This window comes from Anas platyrhynchos, chromosome 3, assembly GCF_047663525.1.
Source record: "Anas platyrhynchos isolate ZD024472 breed Pekin duck chromosome 3, IASCAAS_PekinDuck_T2T, whole genome shotgun sequence".
Classification (NCBI taxonomy): domain Eukaryota; kingdom Metazoa; phylum Chordata; class Aves; order Anseriformes; family Anatidae; genus Anas; species Anas platyrhynchos.
The window spans coordinates 49053734-49076311 of NC_092589.1; the positions used below are offsets into that span (position 1 = coordinate 49053734).

At 37.1% G+C, this 22578-nt stretch overlaps 1 protein-coding gene across 44 annotated transcripts in view; it reads right to left on the reverse strand.

Moving 5' to 3' along the window:
• Positions 1 to 22578, reverse strand: part of QKI (QKI, KH domain containing RNA binding) — a 449819-nt gene that overhangs the window by 407998 nt on the left and 19243 nt on the right. For all 44 annotated transcript variants that reach the window (XM_072035850.1, XM_072035847.1, XM_072035848.1 and 41 more), the window contains exon 2: positions 4190 to 4332. In XM_072035850.1, the coding sequence (XP_071891951.1) occupies positions 4190 to 4332 (143 nt within the window). The remainder of the gene's footprint in view (positions 1 to 4189; positions 4333 to 22578) is intronic.

Below are 22578 nucleotides of genomic sequence, written 5' to 3' on the forward strand. Positions count from 1 at the left end.
AATGGTCAGAAAGTACGCACAAGCTGTTTATCACTGCTGGCCTTTGAGCTTCAGTATACTCGAAGGACATGCTACTTCAGATGCGATAATTACTGAGTTCTTACATTTATACTGAAGAGGCACAGAAGAGTTCCAACAGAGAATTTCACATTAATCAGAGCTAACAGGGCACTTATTAATAATAAAGCCATGATTGTAATAGAAAAAAACATTTATTCAGTCCAATATTTGTGGGTACTAATTCCAAAAACTGTTTAAATTGATATCAGGCAAAGTTTAGTCTCAGCTCTTTAGGGAAATTCAAGAAAAGGAATCATTTATCTGAAGCATAAGAAATGCTAAAGACAGTATTAACTATTTACCCACAAACAAAATGGAAGCACAACAGTGGTTATGCTAAGAGCTTGATAATTTCCTTAACATTTTTCTTCTGTAAAGGTCTGATGGTATGTATTTTTCCATGAATTAGAAATGCCTTCAAACTATAACAAAGATTTAAATTAAGATACAAACATTTAATTGTAGCTAGAACACAGTTCTAACTGAAGGACAAATTATGGACAACTAACAGAATCAAATCTTCCAGGTGCATCGTACACAATTCCTCATACATTTCTGGAGCACACAAATGGTTCAGAAAAGCTCTGTAGCTCAAATCTCAAGTTTTAAAACTAAAAATTCCATAAAGATCAAACACTTGCCAAGGATGCAAGAAAAAACAATATATACAAAATAATATATTCAGCTTCATTATTATGGCATGCACTGAAAATAACAAGCCTCAAATCAGATCACCCCAGTTATGCAACTTACCAGGCTGTTATTATATCACAGAAAACTCCTCCTCATTAACATGACATACAAAAGAAAATTAGCTATTTTTAGTAAGGTTTTTGCATGCCCTTCAAGCATTAGTACAGAAGTAAAAATGCAGAGGCATTTTAAAAATGCTGGTTGTTTCAGACAACCAATTTTGGAAGGTTTAATTTTGTGTCAACTATGGTCTTAGACTGAAAGCTAGTTAAAAATACTCAATACACACTCAAAAAATCGAATTTTTAAGAGACTACAGAGGATCATATACCTATTTTAGCTACATAACTCAAGTTTATGTAATGCTTCCTCTGCGTACGTACTCAAACAGCTGAACAGCATCAAAGTGATAGAGGCTATGAAAATTCGCTGTTTCATATTTTACACATATATAGTTGAATGTTTATACATACAAAATGCATACAACGTATGCACATTTGTTTAAACTGTTGGCAGACCATTACTTTCATGCAACATGGTTAATTTAGGATTGTGTGTACAAAATTACACTACAGCACTTATTCAGTATCCACTACAGACAACTAAACTAGATGCTTAAAAGAAGTTAAAAATATTTACCAGAATAGAGTTTTATTAGAGCACCACAAGAGTTTACTGATGTCTATTTTTGCCTCTGTTTAAAAAAAAAATAAATCACTCAATTACATCAGAAACCAGTTTCTCTTCACCCTTCTAATAACATTTAGGGTTATCCATCTTTATGTCTTGATAAGGTATAAAAGATCATCAGTTCCAAGAGAATGATGGCAACAGAAAAAAATTAACTGGATTTAATCAGACAAACTCACTGATAGTCTGCACAGCATGTCTTTCCTGTATCCAATCACAACTAAAGCACTTGCTAGATATGAGTAAAGTGTAAAGTGACACTGTGCTATTACAATTGTCATCAGTGAAATGATCTTTACAAGTGAATTTCACATTCTTTAAGACAAGTTGGAATCATCATACTCCAGACCTTCTGGACATTACTAACCTGAATGCAAAGAAGGATATTTCATTTCTAACTTGCACAAAGGATGTTAGAAAGGGGTTAACAACTGTTCTTGTACATAGCGGCATATTCTAGTTGATTAACTAATTTTTGAGGCTGCTTATATCATTTTGAGTAGCCAGGAAAAAATATGGACAACAGGTAGATAGTCAGGAAAAAATGCTGGACCTGACTCCCCACTCAAGTCTAAATTGCCGAGTACTGCGATACTCAAAACCTAAAAAAAAAAAAAGCACATTCTACTCCTAACAAGTGAAAGTGATAGGTTAGTAACCTCTAATGACACCTAGCATGGCTGGGGAGAGTTTTACTCATTGATGCCACCATATGTGAAATAAGCAGCGCTTCAACGAACAAAGAATTTCTTTCTTCAAGCACAGGATTGTCCAAAGGGTCAAAATAACCTTGACAGGTCTGTCTTCATAACCCAAAACTTACTATTCTTTTCCTGGTTTAAAGACAGAAACAAGCTCAAAAACATCAGAATATTTAAGCTAGTTTGAATATTTTTAGAGCAACAAGACAAAAGTAGCAACAAAAGTTGCACATTTTCTACCAAACATTTCACACTATCTCACAAGAACCAACCATCTTTTTACTGCAAGAACCAACCATCTTTTTACTGCATGCCACATGTATATAGAGCACTCTCTGACTTCTTAATTTGCAAGAATTTAATGAAATACTGACAACTTCAAGGACTTTCTTCACAAAAGAATTCTTGCACACAGAGTTAGCAATAGCTAGAATCAAGAAATCCCACACCCAAAGTTAGACAAGTGTTTTGACAGTAACTACTAACTCACTTTTCCCTGCTTATTTACTTTATATTTGGTAATTAACTGTCAGCCAAGTGATGAGCTACTGCACCCTTGATTTCTCGAATAAATGCTTAATTATAGTTACAGAAAATAAAACCCCATTCTCTTCCTCCTACCCCATGATCCTAGTACAGAAAGCATCAAGTTCTGTAAAAACTGCAACTGATAACTAAGGTAGTTATTCACAAAGGATGAACTGTGAAGTTATTTAACAAAAATATTTCAACAACTAAGCTATGTTTTAAAAAGCCAAAAAGTAATACAACTCTAAGACATATACGGTTATTTAAGTAAAAAGCTGGTCAGATTATTTTACAGAACAATCACATCACACAGTTCCTCTCAAGAATTCCAAGGAGTTCCAAAAGAAATCGTGTCTTTAGCATGGGTGGGGATATGCACGTACACATATGTATATATTTAATATTGAGGAATAAAAAAAAGGGAAGGGAAGAGAGACTTTGCACTGACAATGCAAATTCTTTGAACATTTTTCCTAGTACGTGTATTTGATCTCAAAGGCAAGAGAATAACTTGGAGAAGACTGAAAAGGGAAAGGAGGCATTTATCTAAACGTTAGTTCTGAGTAGTGACCTGCATTTAATTTTCTCAGTGAACTATGGCATGAGGTTTTACTTAAAGACTTGTAACATTCTAAGCAGCATTAAAATAATAATGGCCAATTTGGAGAGTTTAATCCAATAATCATACAAAGAAAGCAAAGAAATATGCAAGTGTTACCTGCATTCTTTGCTGTTCTGCTCTTTACTTGGCTTTATTCAATTTCAATGTGCAAATGATTCATTTGAACCCTGCATTCCTCTATGATGGAGGAGTAACATAATTTCTTATCTTGTCAGTGATCAATGGAAACAGTTGGGGTACATTTTGATGGGACTATTTTTCCAAACTGTTTTAAGAAATCATTCAGACAGGAGAATTCCAAATACTTCTTTCTAGAACAAAACCGTTCTCCCTCAAAACCATACAGGTACAATAGAGCACTTGACCCACTGGAGATTGTAACAGCTGAATGTAGGCAAGCTGTTTCACTCAGGGAGAGGAGGAGGGAGCAGTGGGGGAAAACAAATAAACTTCTATATGCAATAGAGCTGGCTACACAGGTATGGAACCATCTCTAACCTGGTGCTCACAGGTAAGCACCATCTCTAAGAAGACTTCTTATGGGTCTCTAGGCACTGCTACTATTGACTTTTAGAGATATACCAGGAGCAAAGTACACTGTCCCAAAAGCTACGTTCCTCATAAAACTCACTACAGTGTGTCTCACAACTGACTGTACTGAACAAACAAGATAATTCAGACCTTAAATATATTGAATTATAACCCAGATAATCTTCAACCACTCACCTTTTTCTTTACTATGTACCAAGCCACCAAGCAGTGCATATACAGCTTCTCTAAGAGGTACCTTGTCAAAAGCAATACAGGGTGATCCAAGGGTGGCATCACAGGAAACTTACATTTAGAGACCACAAGGATCAAAATATAAATTTAGGGACTAAAAAGATATACTTACATCTGGATATTCTTTTACAGGCACATATAGTTTCTCTTGTAACTGTACAATAGGTCCCACAGCATCTGGTAATTCTGCACTTCTCTTCTCCGTACTACCATTTAATGTGTCGTTATACATGTCTTTCCGTACTCTGCTAATTTCTGTGGGGGGAAAAACGTATATTATGTATTAAATACAGTAACAGTTTATAATCTAGCATGACAATCTTAAGATACGGGAAAAATTAAAAAGACAGTTTATTCTTTTTTTAATGAGCATGACTGTAACAAAAACTTTTTTTTTGCAGCCGCCATCTTAAGTGTCTGTAAATTCATGTCTGTAAATTTGCTGCCTACTCATCCCTGTTTATGAAATTCAGCTATTCAAGTAAAAGTCAACTGCAGCTCCTGAAAACTCACGAAATTGTTCACGATTTTAAAAGCGTATAAAAATAGTAATTTGTATATTTGTTATTTTAAGGCCTCTGGTAAAAAAAAAAAAAGGGGGAGTGTTGGGGTTGGGAGGAGAAAGAGGGCAGGAATGGTCAGAGAAAAAAATGGGGCGGAGGGCAGAAAAAAATCTTCATCCAACACTAAAACAAAGAATAAATGCAAAAATGCAGCTATACAGTAATACTTGCTAGCTCATCCATAGCAGTTGGAAACGCAACAGCGCACATGAGCAATGAGGCATCCGCCAGCTCAAGGAAGCAGTCACTGAGCACACAGCATGACAACAAACTAGCAAGTAGTCCTACTGGCTGCCCTTGGTATGATGATGAAGAAGTGGAGAAGTATGGTATCAGAGAGCTGGGCCTATACAAGCAAACAGATAAGGACATAAAAAAATCCTCTTTCTTTATTACAAAATAATTAAAAACTCCTCAGTGTCACTAGGGAATGCCAGAAGCGGATTTCTAAGTACTGTCTCTACCAATTGCACCTGCATTACACACGCCTCCAAATATTGTGAAATACAGTGGAGCAAATATAAACAAGATTGTTAAAATAGATAATTTAGCTCAAACACTGGTTAATTTCACTGAATTTTAATTTCAGAATGGACAAAGTCTTCCCTTATTTAACCAAGTATATTTTAGATCTTCATATTTTACTTCTAGAGCTGTTAAAACTAGATTTTAAATCACTACTATAAAACAAAATAGTTCGTAACTAAACTACAACTAGTATAAAAATCCTCAATTGGTTTATTCCAGTATTACTGAAGGACTACTTTGCAGTGATGCACCACCCAAGTTCCAAACCAAAAGCTAACATCTAAACAGGCATTGCTCCAAAAGCAGTAAAATTAAGACTTATGAAAGCGGGGGCTGTAAAGTAAAACCAGACATCAATAATTCCATTCTTTTAGTCAGAATTATTACAACTGCTCACAAAATGTTCGGAATTAAAATAAAACTGAAAAAGAAAGAGAGAAATTTTGCTTTAATCTGATCACAGGAAGCCACAGAAACGAGAAGTCACTTTAAACTCTAGCAGCAAACAAAAGATTAAAAGAATTTCTGTTTCATAATCAAGTTTTTCTGCCAAGTGATTTATAGCTGAGATTCTACCACTTCAGGAGCCAGGAGAGGGGGGAGGGAGGCCTGAGAAATGACAAATGGATTTCTCATATGCCGCAGACCTAGTTCTCAACCAAATTATTCTGAATTAATTTTAACACACATACTCGGCATATTCAAGAACAAGTTGTTTCTCCACTGGAAACTGACATACTCAATCATGTACACTGTATAATGATTTGGTGGTTAACACCTGTTTAGAATGGAGAACACAAATTTCATCATCACATAATCATAGCTCAAGGAAAAATCCACAGCTTCTTCTGCATTGACAATTTTGGCAACAGGCGCAAAATCTTCAGAACTCCAAGCAGTATTTATACTGGCTTCAGTATATAAAGAAGTTCTTTAGCACATCTCTTTGAACAAATATTATTATCTTTTGGCAGACTTGGTTTCCTTTCCATTCTCTTCAGATTTTCCATTAACTTACACTACACTGGAACAGGCTAGGCTGTCTGCCTAAGTTTTGAAGCGTAAGAAGCAACACGGTCGTTTTTATTTATATTTGGCAGCTATGTAGTAGTTGCACTGAATATTGGTTGATGAGAAGTTTAACATGAGCCAGCAATGTGTGCCTGCAGCCCAAAAAGCCAACCATACCCTGGGCTACATCAGAAGATGTGTGGCCAGCAGGGTGAGGGAGGTGATTGTCCCCATCTGCTCAGCTCTCTTGAGATCCCACCTGGAGCCTTGTATTCAGCTCTGGGGCCACCAGCACAAGAAAGACGTGGATATATTAGAACAAGTCCAGAAGAGGGCCATGAAGATGATCAAGGCTGGAATACCTCTCCGATGAAGAGGGGCTAAGGGTGTTGGGGTTGTTCAGCCTGGAGAAGAGAAGCCCCCAGAGAGATCTTACTGTAGCCTTCCAGTACCTAAAGGGGGCCTAGAGGAAAGCTGGGGAGGGACTCTTTGTCATGGAGTGTAGGGATAGGACAAGGGATAATGGCTTTAATCTGTAAGAAGGCAGGTTTAGATTAGGTATTAAGAGGAAATTCTTCACTCAGAGGGTGGCGAGGCACTAGCACAGGCTGCCCAGAGAAGCTGTGGACGCCCCATCCCTGGAGGTGTTCAAGGCCAGGCTGGATGGGGCTTTGGGCAACCTGGTGTGGTGGGGAGGTGTCCCTGCCCATGGCAGGGGGTTGGAATTGGGTGGCCTTCAAGGTCCCTTCCAACCCAAACCATTCTGTGATTTCACTTTAAATTAAGAACTAACATTGGATATTCTTGCCTGCACAGGAAGAACATGTATTTTAATCTTTCCCTTGCAAATTACAGCTGTGGCAGATGAGATCCAGCCATTCCGAACACACCCAGGCAGTCTGCCAAACTCTGGCTTTTGTGAAAGAAACCCAACCCATCTATCATGCTTCGTGTTACATACAGCTAATATGCCTATCAACGCAGGGTCTTTAACTCCACTACAGGACCAGGCACCTGAAGTTTACTTGTCTTTGCATAGCTAGGGTTGTCTTCTCCCCCAACATTCAAGCCATTGCAAATACTAACAAACGTCAGGACAGGGATAGCTGCAGTCAGCTGCATCAGTTCAGCATTGTCACCATAGGCTGTGGTTTCCTCTCCTTGACATTTTATCTTCATCTTGCCTCAGATACTTTTATTAAGATTTCAGAAAGATATTCAGGAGCAATAGGTAAAATAACAAATGTTTTCCACTTTTTCTTCAACTGCTGATCAGGTCTCTGAACTGCCCTTTTGTGAAGTTGTTGTCTGGTACCTTCCTTTCACTTATCTGCTACTGGGCTACTGCTTAAATTATAAGCTCATGCTCACCCGTTCTCTCATTCTGCTGATTTCCTTCGCATCATTGGTTTTAACTATTAACAAAACGCAATCTATTTTCCATCTAACGTGTTAGTCCAGCCTGTCACAAGCACTCTCACAAATACTGAACTCTGGAGGTTATTTAGCTGCTCCACATTGCACGTGGGTTCGTCTAAACACACACATCTTCAAGACTTCCCCCCCTTTATGACTAACAGCAGATCTATCATATACCTGCTTCTACCTTATCGAACCTCTTATCCTAACAGCCTTCACGCCCATACTCAAAGTAGAGAATTTTGATTATACGATCTTTATTTTTCTTCATTAAACCAAATGCAAGCTTTACATAGACTTTTGACTCTCTTGCAACTTTGCCAGTCACTGTAAGCCGTTCTACTGCCCGCTTTGCTTTACTCCTGTATTTTCAGCACCTCCAACAAGAGCCTGTTGGAAGCACAGGAAGGTTCCAGAACACTCATCGGCGGCACGTCAGAAGCGCTACAAGCTCCCCTTTTGCCTCTAGCTAGTATCAGTTTCACTCTGTTCTGAAATACTTAAAAATCTGAGAACAGGAAGACTGCACAAGTAGGAAGGTCACTTCCACACAGCACTACTTCTCCTTTTTTTTTTTTTTTTTTTTTAAATCAGTTCAACAACAAATCAAAGAAAAAAATCAAGTAAAGGAACTCAAGTAAACAGCTTTTTATTTAGATTATCTCACGTCACTTCTTACACACTACCGAACAGGTATCTCAGCTTCTCAAAAGTTTCTTTGGCACGTGTCTCGTGGCATCACACTTCACACGTGTACATGCAAGGCTTTGGCTTCTCCACGTTTACAATTCTTTACAAATTCTTGCACCAGAGTACCTCACAGGGAGCCAACTGATTCAAAAATAAGGCAGGCTTTATTTTCAAAGTCAACATCTAAGCACAATTCTAACTACTTTATCTTAACACCGTAGTGGTAATTATGTTCTATAACACTCTAGGGATTTAAGTGAGTTAGTAAGGAGAGATACTTAATTAAAACAGCAGATACGGCTAAAAAAAAGCATCCAGCAGCTTCATCATACCTCCAAAAACCGTAAGCTCTACAAATGCACAACTACACCTCCCTTTGAGAAGATTTAAGTACCCATCTCTTCTGCAAGCAAGACCTATGATGAAGAATTGCAAAACCCATGTTATTAACCTTTAACAAGTCTTTTTTGTACTTTTAAAGTGACTTAAGTTCAGCAGTAAATGACAGATTTGCCTTGCTCACAGCACGACAGTAGAGGAATAGGCTCAGAAAAAGACAAACTGGTTTCAATATAATTACCTTGCTCCACTTTAATGCGGCATGACATAGTCACCTATGGTGGCAACGACATGTTTTGACCCAGAAAAAACATTTTTTCCCTATGTCCCTTAAAACTACAAGTAATCTTTTCTTTCCCTCATTTAGTGATAGCATTTTTCACTCTCTAATACCTAAGACGTGACCGAAGGCAGGACCCACTGTTGAAACCAACTCTATTTGTCTACAGATGCATACTTGTTGGACTTCATGATACTTAATGACAAACGTTTCTTCCTGCTCTTGAGCACACGAAGGACTGTGTTCAGCTGAACGTTTGTCACCACATTAAGAGCCACCGAAAAGTTACTGCTTCTCAGCTGTCAATGAACATACCCTTTGAGTAAAAGAGACTACACAGGTGTTTAAGACTGTTGTACTGCAAAGTAAAATTGGTTAATTTCAACCACTTAGCAAGCAGATTCCCAGAGAAAAATACTGAAAAAGGTTCAACTTCTTCTCACACACATTTCTGAGTTGCAAACCACCCTTACCTGCAGTGCCTACAGCCATGGAATTTTCCATTATGAGGACTTCTGAATTATAAAGCTTTATCTTTTGGGAAAAAAAACAGACCTACACACTGTTTTTAAACAAATTCCTCACTGCAGTTTAAACTAGAATTTGAAGAACTGAAACAAATATTCTGAGGTTAATTTGCTCAGTTTAGCTACTGCCATTTAGACAACTGAATCAACGCAGCTCTCAGGCTACGATCCTTTTCTAAGTCTAACAAAACACAAGCCTTCATTGCACACAGAATTTAATATTTCTGTCACAGAAGAGCCACTTCTGTCATTCTCAATTTTTACAACGCACAGCAAATGGGAGTGGAACAGTCAACAGAAGATCCAGAAGTAATCAAATATTCATCATCTTATGACTCAAATCACCATGCTTTCTTGGGGAAGCAAAGCTCCACAAACTTGAAGATTCTCAATCATCAGCTGGTTTCACAAAAAAAGATATGAGCAAATTTAAAGAAGTTAAATGTTTAAAAAGAACAGTGAGGAAAAAAAGCTATGTTTATATGGCTAAAAACATGTACGGTTCTTGGATCTTAGTGAAGCGTAGAATATTCAGTTTCAGGTTTGTATCTGCTCACAGAAATCAAGTTATGCCTGACATATCAATGCCACCAAACTTTGAAGCATGGCATAATTTTATGTCGTTAGACAGGAAAAGATCGTTCTTACAGACCATGACACTAAGAACAAGTGCAAACAATGCTTTCAGTATTTCCACAATAATTTTTGTGAAAGATTAAAAATTCTGAAAGCTACTAGAGAGTACTTCAATAGTTCCCCTCAAATTCCTGTGCTGATCTGCATTCATTGAGCTGAGAGGGCAGGCTGGGAAAACAACTGATTCATATTCCTTCTCATTCTTTCCTATTAAAACTTAATTTATTTTTTAATGTGAAATTCAGGTGTGCGCAAAAAAGTTATTTTTGTAAAGTCTTTTTACCGCATAACTCCTGCTAGATCATCAACTCGGGTATTTAAAACAATATATTTCTTTAAAATTCATTCATAAATTTTTGCTTGTTTAAAAAATGTGCTTTTTTTTGTTGTTGTTGTTTTAATACATTCAGGTATTTAAATAATACATTTTTTTAAATTCTTTTTCAATCAGATAGGTCAACAAAAGCGTTACAAACATTCAGACTTACAGATTAGCTTTTAGAAATATCTAAATTCAGTGAATTTGGATCCAGGGTTTATCATGTCAGACAAGCCATTCCATAATGTTCCATTAAAGCTCTACCCATAAAGTAGATGCAACTAGATGCCTTTATTTTTGAAACCTATCAACTTCCAACTAGCCTTCTGTAATAAATTGCTTACTTCAAGCAGTATCCAATAATATTGCAAACAAAGCACCTGAAATAATTTAGCTAAAATGAGGAAAAAAAGCAAAAAGTATATACCTATCATATTCTGCTCTCATTGACAATTTTCTGAAGACAGATGGACTTGAAAGTGTTCTGATGGTGCAAACTACAAAATAACATGTGGTAATGTTCTCCACTCCCTTGTTGACACAGCACATAGCAAGTTTTAGTACAACTTACTATGCAAAATAAGAACTAGAGCCAAAAAAAAAAAAAGTGACACTCGCATTCGCGCACTAAGTTCACCAGCACCTCATCTCAGAAGAAATGAAGAACAACCTGTAAATTCTGGCATCACCACTGAGAACATGGCATAGGATGTTCAAGCAGCAGGCTGACACACACACACTTACATTTCAGATTTCAACTCATCCTTTAATGCCTTGTCAAAACTTTAATTTCTTCTCCTTTGTTCCTCTGAGCTCAATCTAGCAGTACTTTTTTGATGATTAAACTGTCACTCCAACAGTAAGTGGTCAGCACTTTCAACAATTTGTCAGTAGCTCAGCATCAAAATTCACTCATTTCTTTTGCTAGAAGATCCTGCAAAACTCTCTGTTTTGGGCAGCTGTAAGTTTCATCAAACTGATTTCAAAAGCAAATAGAGCATGCTCATCTTTTCTCTTTGTATAAATGTCAAAAGAAAGCTTTTAAGTGCTTTATTATTGGTGTAAAACAACTCGTGTTTTCTAATCTAGCAGTTTTAATACGCTTACTTGGCAAAGAAATAGTTGTTTTTATTCATCACAATTTTAACAGTCTTCACTGTTAGCGCTACTGCTGTTTGCTGCTAGTGCTGATGCAGCAGGAATAGCAGCGCTAGCAAAGAACCAAGTAATTTTTAACGTTGTGCCACATGGACCTGCACCCAACATGCATCATCAGTACAGAGACTAAAATGTTGGCACAGGCATTTACTCTATTCACCCATTTATCAGAGAAATGCCTGAGGATTAGGCAAACAAGATTCTTGCCTTTCCTTCAGAAACTAATACAGAGGAAAACCCAAGATTTAGAGAAACATGATCAAGAAGCACTGAAGCGGAGAAAACAGATGCTTTGCAGAAAACAGTCCACTTCTGACAAACATTCATACATCAGCATTTTTGTTTCAGAGCATGTTTGAACACTGACATAAACTATAAAATTTAGAACAGTCTTATGCACCTGTTGCCGCTTCCTAAAATTTGCATTTATGTTATTTGATACAATACAAACTTTAGAAAATTAAAAAGACCAAATTTAGTCTCCTCCTTCTCTTGGTAAAGTCTAAAAGCTATATATGTGAGGTGAAGTCCTTTGTCTCCTCATGTATCACTACTGTGCTCCAAAAAGTATCTTTAACAACATCAAAATCAAAGTCCCTAACTGGAGAGTTAAATGAGCCTTTTGGCCATTTGCTTGCCATCTTCAGCTAACATCACCTATCAGCTGATGCATACTACCCACCCACCCAACGAGTACCTTTGCAGAACTGAAAGATTCTCAACATGAATCGTTAGCTGGCAGAGAGAAAACAGCACCTCTACAATAAACTTCTGAGTCAGAGAAATTCAGTGTTTCAAAAGTCAGCATTAAAAATCAGGAAAATGAATCCAGAATACTCATCTTTTTAAGTGTCAGCACTATTAGACCAAGCTTGCACAGTACCTCAGAGTACGTGAGCATAGACCATCCTGCCTGTTAGGAAGTTTCCTAACATGGGTTAGATTAGCAGTGTCACCTTCCAAAATATTTCCACAGGTGAAGTCCATGAGCACAGCACAACCTTTGAAGTGGATCTAGATGATCACATTAATATCAGGCTTAATTATTACAGAACTAGTTCCTTTTACAGCAAGTTGCCCAAATAGTTAATGACAAGTAGCGTGGTTATGCATACACCACACTGCCACATTTATTCTGGTTTCCCCCTGCCCCTCCCAGCCATTAGCTGGAATCAAATGTTCACTAACCACAATTATTAACAACTCAGATGCCTTTGATGCAGGAGAATCAGCAGTAACACAATCTACTGATCATGAACAGAAGAAAGGAGCCACCCATTCCATGAGATTTAAATAAAAGTGTTATTTGTTGCCATGTAAAAGAAAAAAATCAGCTAAGAATATCAGCTCAAATGGACACTTCCATGTTTTTAGTTCACCGGATAGTTATTTTCTAGACAACAAAAAATCTTTACCCTGGCTTAATGTTTTTGAAATCGCTCTTTGTGAACAATGCAGACTGAAAGGTCTACAACAGAGTTGCTCTTCCCAGAGACTGTCTAACAGAGAATACAGTGCCCATGAAAGACTGTTCCACATCACCTACATTCAAACCCTCCCATTCATAAAGTCAACTGCTGACCAACTTCTACAGGTATCTTAAGCAAATGAAATAAATTGTATTTATCTTGAGCGACTACGGAATGGGATGCTCTCCAGATAAAGTAAGACCTGCGCTCACTCAGAAAGCATACTGAGCACTTCAGAAAACAAAAGCTTAATTCTCATCGTAACCCGTGCTATCTGTCAGCACAGAAATCCCACACACTAACCTATCCCATGAGTATGTGCAATGAGTACCTGAAAGGCAAGATGCTATTTCACAACCTTTAAAGCTAAACATACTAATTTAAATGAATTCCTGCTTTAGACCCTTAAAAATAATCAGTTCTGAATTCAGTGGAGAAGAACTAGGATCCTGATCTCTGATTTCTGAGTTACTTAAATGCCAGTTTTTTTTGTGCTTGAACTGAGAGGAAGTCAAGCAATGAAAGCTACTAACAACAGCTATTGGAAAGCACCATTACACTCCTTCCTGCTTTCCAAAGTGCATCCTGAAGCTGACCATTTTTTCAGAGAAAAACAGAAAGGCCATGTAGGTTATTCTGTCAATCTTTGGCAACCAACCACAACCACTTTCCACAACAACTACACAAAAATACTCCAATTGCTAATGCATTCTTTGTCTTTTGTATGAATGGGGTGAGTGTTTTTTTTCTTTTTTCTTTTTTTTTTTTTCTCTCATCACCCAAAACCAATCAACTCTTCTAACACTGTAAAGTCACAGGAATCTTCTTGTTTCACCAACTGTTTTATTAAAGGCAAAACTTCCCACATCTTCCACATACAAAAGCAATCCGAGCGAACATAAAACACTGTCACAAATATAAAGAATCCAAGAGTTGCTGGAAAATGAAGATGCAAATCCGATGTTAATTTTTCACAGAACTTTGTCTTCTCCTTGTCATAAAAAGCAACATTCTGCAATATATGCACACAGCGACCACCTCATACATCAAGAGTTACCTACCCGGTCCATAATTCTTTATCAGTGAGTAAAAAAGGATAGTCATCATTAGCTAATTAGTTGTGAAGAATTAATTACAATTATGCATTCTTTATAAAAGTTACACTGTATTGCCATTAAGATGCTGATGAAGAGCTTTTATCAACATGGATTTTTGGCATTAAGTTTTTGTACCTGTGATAACTAGAAACTGAGACCCATAGTTACCAAATGAGGAACCGACTTAATACTGCAATATATGAAACACCAAGAAGTGAGAAAGCAAATGTTTAACGAGCAAATGACTCAGTTATAAAGTGAACATCTCCAATTCTAACCCTGCTACCGCATCAAAACAAAGCCCTCCCAGTATTTATAAAAGCAAGGTCTCTGCATATGCAAAGCGTTATTTCCTAAGAGGCTGCTGACCTGACGGCTTCCATCACTTCAACTGGAATCTACCCCATTTGCACAGGCCAGACCAGTTCCTCATTCCTTTTTTTTTTTTTTTTAAAGCTGGTCATGTACAACAGTAACACAATCTCAATTTTTAAACACGCTGCTCCCTATCACATGGTTTTGCCTTGCACTGCCCTATGCTGACATGAAAACGTGGCTCTTAATCACAAGATAAAAAGAAAGGAAAAAATTCTGGTTGACAAGTGCTAACACTGACATCAACAAGTTAGTCATCTACCACATTAAATACATTAACTATTGCACTGCTGATATTAGAGACATTATCAAGATACATGATGTAACTTCAAACAAACTTTTGAGAATTGGAAGACTTCCCAGAGTAAGGCAGTACATAAACAAAAATCTCCACTTAATCACAGGGAACACTTTATTAACTCAATACATAAGCAACAATGCAACTTAAGTAATTTGATGCCTCAACTGACCAACCCTATGCTCTAAATCAAGTATTTACCATTTGTGGTAGAAGATCATATATGCCCAACATATCTTGTACTATTTATTAAGTTACAAAGCTTAATTTGCAGACACCAACTCTGAGTATAGAGGCAGCCAAGTATTCTTCTGTGACAAACTGAATGGTTCTCGAAAAACTTGATGGGTAAGTCTAAGTTGTTATAAATTTGGCTTTAGTAGGTAGAAAAGACTTCAAAGCAAACTGCCATCAAATCAAGTTATAAACCTTGAACAAACAGAAGATCCACGAGTTTTGTTTAAACTTAGATTTCAAAACAGCTGACGTGGATGAGGTAACAAAACTTGTTAGGAAAATCTGAATGGAAGAGGTCAAAGATAAATGTTGGAAGGAGAGTAAAAACTGAAAACCAAATTGGAATTACAACAAGCAAACGTTCATGCAGGAAAAGGCTCCAAAGTTTAGTTCAAGAATATTCCAGTCAGAGACATTAGTCTCTGCCAAATTTCAGATACTGTTGAAAAACTTGAAGTATCAGAGCAAAAGTCTAAAGCATAATAGAAATTTACGAGAGTTAGTTTGTTAGTCTAGCACTGTCTGTAGGAGAGAGTACTAAAGAAAACAGAGCAGTGCTAATTTGAGTTTCATATGCAACACTGCATGGAATTTAGCTAAATTGCTGGAAAGGCTCTTCAAGGCACAACCTAAAATAAAGTGACAACAGCTGTGCTAAAAGTAGAACTACATAAAAGGAGGTTGACCAAAGCTGAAAGAAAAATGTCATAAAGGATGAACTAAAAATGAATTAGTGAAAGTGGAATCTCACTCTGAGTAACAATACCATTGTGCAAAAAAAAAAAAAAACACAAGGTCCTCCCCCCCCAGTAAAGAACATTGTTTGAAACTGACAGGAGGAAAATATCAATCAATCACAAACCAGCCAGGAGACAGCAGCAGAACAGAAAGCACCACTGATGTAGCTCCGTGTGGTGTTTTCAAATAGAATTGAAGAATTACATGAACAACTCTATTAAAATGCTCTATACAATTCTGGTACAAAACAATACGGAAGATACGGAAGGGTATTTGTGTAAAAATACAAGGAAAAAATAAGAAGGCTGGCTTGAAAAAAAATGAACAGGGGAGGATTGCTCATTGCCATACACTGATAAACTGTGGCCAGTGTGAGTTTAAAGAGCAACATCTGCTATAAAATTACACAGATTTGAACTGTCCACAGGTTGAGTTTATCAATGAAAAAATACTCTGAATTTGAGAGTTGTGATTCCAAAACAACCCACTGTTATGAGTAACGGCATGGAGGAAAAATACACTGAAAATGGTCACGTTCTGGTTTAGCAGTATATGATGAACAGCTTGGGAAAGGAATTCCTCGCACGGTCTTTAGATTACACCAAAACAGACAGGTTGCACACCAAGAAGAAAATAATTCTGCATCAAACTGTTTTGACCTACTCTTACCATATGTAAGCTTATGTTACCGAACACCTTTTTATTTTAAACACCAGTGTTAAAATGCATTCATTAAAAGCACTATATATGCTAATAGGTAAAGTTTTACCTTACTGCAAATTATAGTTAATTATACAAGCAGAACAGAAGTATATGAGAAGTATAACAAGTGAAAAGTGTTAATATTGTTATGGCAAGACTAAATACTAACCAAGATACTAGAAGGATGAAAAAAATGCTTGTATTTATGCTAGGTAGTATATAAAGAAACTAGTACTACTAAGAAAAGTCTCTGAGTTCCCCTATTACAACTGTTGAACAATTGCACATTGAAGTGAGTAAGATAACCAGTCAGCTTTGAAATGCTGCTCATTTTTCATCAAACTAAGGGGGGGGGGTGGAGAAGTGTGCTTGTGTTCACTGCAAATGCATACACCTGAATAATCTCCTACAAGACAAATATACCTATGTAAACACGGCTCTCCAGGGAACTGAAACCTGGCAACAAGCTAACTAAATCTTACATGAACCAAGGCCTAACTTCAAGGTTAAAAAACAAATAAAAATAGGCCAATGTTTGCAATTGTCATTTTTACTAAACCTGAGTACTTTTCCAGACTCAAACATGAGTTAAAACGAAGAGACATATGAGTATACTAATCTTACTGTTATCCATCCTTTTGTCCTGTGCATTAGTTCAGCCATCTGACTCGACACAATACCAGCAGGCAGGAAATCAGCAAGGCAACTAACTTTTTCTAACCGTGCACAGCCAGCAAAACTTTGATGAAGAGAATCAACTACCACTAAAGCATCAACCTACAACAAAGTGGAAAACACAAAAATTGCTACTGAAGTTTCTCTTTTACTGCACTGAAACCTACTAGTATTCGCCCTATAAAAATATTAGAAAAATATTTTTGTTCCACATAGCAAATGGAATGTTCAACACAAACCACAGTTGGGTATATCAAAACATACCCCATCTTTTAAAATTTGATTCAAGAAAAAGTGAAGTTCTACTACAAGAGAAACCTCCATTAAGAGCAGCATTTTTTAATACTATGAGAAGTTCCCATATCATAGGTACAGAGAGATTCACAATCTTTCTGCTCCTTTTTTGTGATCAACAGATGCTCCTCGCTTTTGAAAAACTCCATTAACTGCTCTATTATTATTAGCTGGATTCTCCGTTCAATACACTGAACCACGCTCACTGCCTTCAATCATAAAAGAGCTTTCATTAATAGTGAGGCTACACATGGCTTGACTACTCTGTGAACAGTAATAAGCATTTGGTTAGTGATATTACTTTTAATTCCATATTACTATTCAGAATAAAGTAGACTAGACTGCACCTACTGAGAATTCTTTTTTTTTGTCTTATGTACAGTACCTGATTGGCATGCAACACCAGGCCTGCATTAGGCAGATGAGCAAACTGAAATCCAGCCTTAGTAGATGAGACAGCCCCAATCCAAGCCCCCCTCTGTACTTTGGCCAGGACAAGTCAGAACTACCCTGATGATATCTTCATGAAGTGCACCACGTCACAGCTGCATCGTGTCCTTTGCCACAAGATTCTAGGTGGTGCAGTCACGTGTAGCTACGTAGGCTGTCACAACAGCAATCAGCTAAAACAGAGCTAAACAAAACCCACAATCTTTCCTCGAAGGCATTAATTGCATTCTCTCCAGAAAAAGTGAAGAATATTTCTTGACAACTGACCATTGACCTTTTAGAGTAATTTATCTATCCTGAAACCTATGACAATATTCTCATATAATCCTGATTCAAAAAAAAAAAAAAAAAAAAAAACAGAAACAATGCCGTCAGTTTATTGAAATCATTCTTCAAAATTCAAAACCACAACTGTTACTGTTAACCAGGGAAAACTATTTTAATTACCAGATATTTAAGCCCTGCCTTAAGACATACATCAGTAAGATACAGTCTTCAAGAATAAGCACAATTCTTCTTTCCACATCAATAAACATACACTACCTTGGTCTATAGTTTGCCTCTTAAGTTAATATTCCCTTGTATCCCCAAGAGGTATTTTCTGAAGAATATGAAAAAATCACTTTTCTGGGAAGCAGACCTTTATCAACAATCTCATGAAGCACCATAAACAAATTAAGAAGAGTGCCTGCAAATTATTATTATTTTTTCCAATAATATACTCAAGACAAATAATACACATCCCAAGCTTGACAATTTGTTAAAAAGTTCAGCGTACGTTTACTTCTGAAGTTGAAAACTGCAAATGCTTACAGCATGCTTTGGTATGCTTTACCTAAAAAAGCCATATACGACAACAAAGCAATTAAGGGCACGAGAGCATGTTCAACATGCATTCAGACCCTTTATGAAATAAAACTTCTCTACATAAAGAATTTTGTTGTTTTGGCTGGTTCTTGTTTTTACAGAAAGTTTACTTTGAGACAGCAAGCTCTTGCACAATATGCACACACAGCATAACAAACACTTGGTTAAGCAATGTATTTTGGATAACTGACAAGTTTTCAGGTAATTGTGACTATTATTCATGAATCAAAAACATGATCATTCTTCTTTTTCCTTACTCACTTGATTTCCTTAATAACCTCATCATTGTTCTACAAGTCACTTATAAGAGTCACACAAATCCAATAGCATGGTGGTAGGATACCACTGCTTTCACAAAAAGAGGTCTCGTCCTTACTCTCAACTAGTTTTGTTTGTTTGTTTCTCTCCAGAGAACCACTCTCTGATCCCAGTATCAGAAACATTACTCCTCATGTGAGGTAAAAAAGAGCATGTCTGGAAGACCTCATGTGTGCATCTCAGGGATCAGTTTTACTATCGCAAAACAACTGTGCTCCTATCTGGCAACTTGCTAAATTCAACCAGTCAGCTAGCTAGCATCTTTAGATTCAAAGGCTTCTGCCACATGGAATAAGGTATTAACTGACAGGAGCAGAAGATACTGTCCAGCAGCAGAGAATGAATGAGACAATTTGCCTCTGGGTTTCACAGATATTTCCTGACAGCAAAGACATGGCAAGACTCCAAAACGTTGGGTTTACTCCAGGATCTGGAACAGTTTCCTCTCAGACATATACTTTTGCCTGTTTATCTCCTCTCAAACCCTCTCCTACCCTCTAAACATCTTCTTTTTCTACATTCAAGTCTCTTCTTTCCTCATTCCTTCACTTTTCCAGAAAGTTCTAGTTCCCACCCAACTTTCCCTTACACCTCCACCAGGCCTTTTGTACAACAGCATCTTCCTGACTTTTTCTGTAATACAAAAATCAGAAGATGGCCTTAAAACAGGAATTTCAGAAGAAAACAAAGCAACTGCACCTAACAAGTGAGACTGCTCTCTCAAGTCCATTCCGCAGCTGAAACTATCCGGCCTTCTCAGGTGAGTCAAGCACGTGCAACCATGACGTGACAGCTCACTGCTAGAAACTGGATGGAGGTGCAGCATGCATTCAACAGGACAGACTTCTTGGATGTTTCAGTGCCCAGACACACTTACATGAACCAATCTGTCTCATTCAACTCCAGGCAGATTTCTAAAACAAAATTATTAAAGCACTTATATTAACCTATCAGACCAAATTAAAAAAAAAGTTACTTGCATTTTTTGTTTTAAAATACTGAGACTTTTCCCCTTTTCATCCTTTAATTTTTCGTTACTGTTTTGGTTGATGCTTTCTGTATAGTTCAGCCTAAGCCACACACTTGGCACAAGAAGTTTTAGGGAACTCTGCAAAGTTGCATATAACACACAAGGTCATTTCATGAGATATACTATGCAACCTTAATCACAAGTCGCATCAAGAGCTACTTAAAAGCCTGTATAGTAAGACTTCTGCCATACTGCTTAGCTTACTGTACAGTACATTCCCAGCCCCCAAAACATTTAGTTTAGAAAAAGCAACCTAAATGGGTAGATGAGGAAAAAGGCTATGACAGTGTGGCATATTTCAGAGGTCACACTGCAGCTTTGACTGAAGTTACCCAATTCACATGCTCGTAAGAAACATACCAGCGTTTTTTCCAGATTACTGAAATAAGATTTCAATTTGCACATTAAAAATAGTACGGTCACTGGTATCATACAGAACTATTTTTCTTTTTCAGTGTGACAGTATTCAGTACCAAATACTACACTGAAAGATAGTATCACATTTGCTAGCTTTCTCATAAAAGTCGTCACAACCTGAACTTTGTTTCATGGTTTGTGTCTCATGCAATTCACAGAAATAAACTAAGAAGAAAGCTGCCACCACCACGCTAAGATGCAGCCAACTCTTATTATGGGCATCAAAATGGAACCAAGATGAGGCCTCAAATATGCACCAACTTACACTACCAATTCCAGCTTTAATTGTCCAAAACAGTGCTCTGCCTGCACAGACGAACCACTGCACATTAAACTACAGTCATGTACAACTACTAATAGCATATAGCCGAGACTACATTACCAGAAGTGAAATAAAATTTTAACACCTACTATGTTGAATGGAAATAGGCACGTTTAATTTTCTTCCCCCATTTAATATTCAAGACTTGTTTTTATAAGCTTTGAGTACAAAAGCAGTCAAGATCTGAAATAGCCTTTCAGGTTTATATTCTCTGCTAGTCTCCCTCTCTTCCCCTTTAACTCTTGTTTTTCATCACCTGTTCCCACGTACTGGCTGCAGGGGGAAACAATTCTCTTTTGAAATCATCTTTGAAGGATAAAGAAAAAAGCATAGGCAAATAGTCAATCCCATCCTGCCACTAGACCTGCAGAGCATCTGATAAGAGCTTGACTGCTTTCAATTACACCAGGGGGGGAAGGAGAAGAAAAAAAAATAAACAGAAAAACGCCATAGAACTGATGAGTAGAAGAGAGGGTTTGGGGTCCTCTCTCCATTACTGATATTCTAAAAACTCATCAACTCTTTACAGCATTATTTTCTTATTGAAAATGGAACCAGACCAGGACACCATAAGATGTTCTTGAAAGTACCAACAAGCACTCTAGGTCAAGCTTACAAAGCTCCATACTGCGCAGCAAGGAACTAGAAATACAACCAGTAACACAAGTTATAATTACCATTCAAAAAAGCCTGGATGCATGATGAATACATTTGAGCCTGCCAGGAAATGCTTACGTAAATTCTCTTAAGCTTTCCTCATTAATGTCATGAGTACTGAATGAAAAGAACTAAGCTGGCATATTTTTTTGAGCTTTGAAAGTCAACCTTTGCCAGGGCTCCTCTAAAAAAAAATTTAAAAATCCAAATAAAACCACAGTGAACTGAAAAGTTCTTCAATTGTAGCTGTGTACTCTGAATAGGAACACAAGACTGGAAGGTCTGCACCCCATCTATGTAAGTGGCTGGGATGACCTCCAACTCCTCAAGGAGTAAATTCAAGAAAGCACTTTTGGGAACCACCTCTGTTCCCCACGATGTATCCCTTTTAGGTCAGTCATGAAATGATAGAGAAGCATGGAGATATTGCTCATTACATGATAAAAGAGGAAAAAAACTCGTTATCTGGACACCTCTTGAGAATTTCCAATACCAGGAAGAGATCCTAAATACACGTTCAGTTGCTGCCAGTATAGGAGCACATTCTGCAGCAAGATCAACAGAGCCCAATGTGATCAAGCAATAGATTTCTAATATTTGCTAAGACTTTAGAAAATTATTTCATGATTCTGAATCATAATTGATTGCGTTTGAGAAACTTGATAAGATTTCTTTTTTTTGTTTGTTTTGTTTTCCTGGATGTTAATAAACTGAGTTTCACCTACTTACAGAAGTAGCAGCAATCAGTATAAGTTGAAAGTAAACCGTTTCCCATCTCCTTCCCTCAATCTTCCATTCTTGCAAGAAAAATAACTAAAAGGCAAATTAATTCCACAGATTCACACACACAGCCACTTCAATGTTTTAGTTCGTTCCCTGACTTAAGTAAACAATACTAAATAAACAAGCTCTTCTTTCTGAAAGAATGTACTGCTAACACCACTTTCATGTTTGGTTAAGAACATAAAAGAAGTTTAAGACTTTTTAATGTTCTGTTGAGCTGTTTAAAAAAATGCATTTTTTTTTCTTACTTTAAGTTCTTCATTTCTCAGAATAGAGTACTTCTTAAAATCTAACATTTTGGT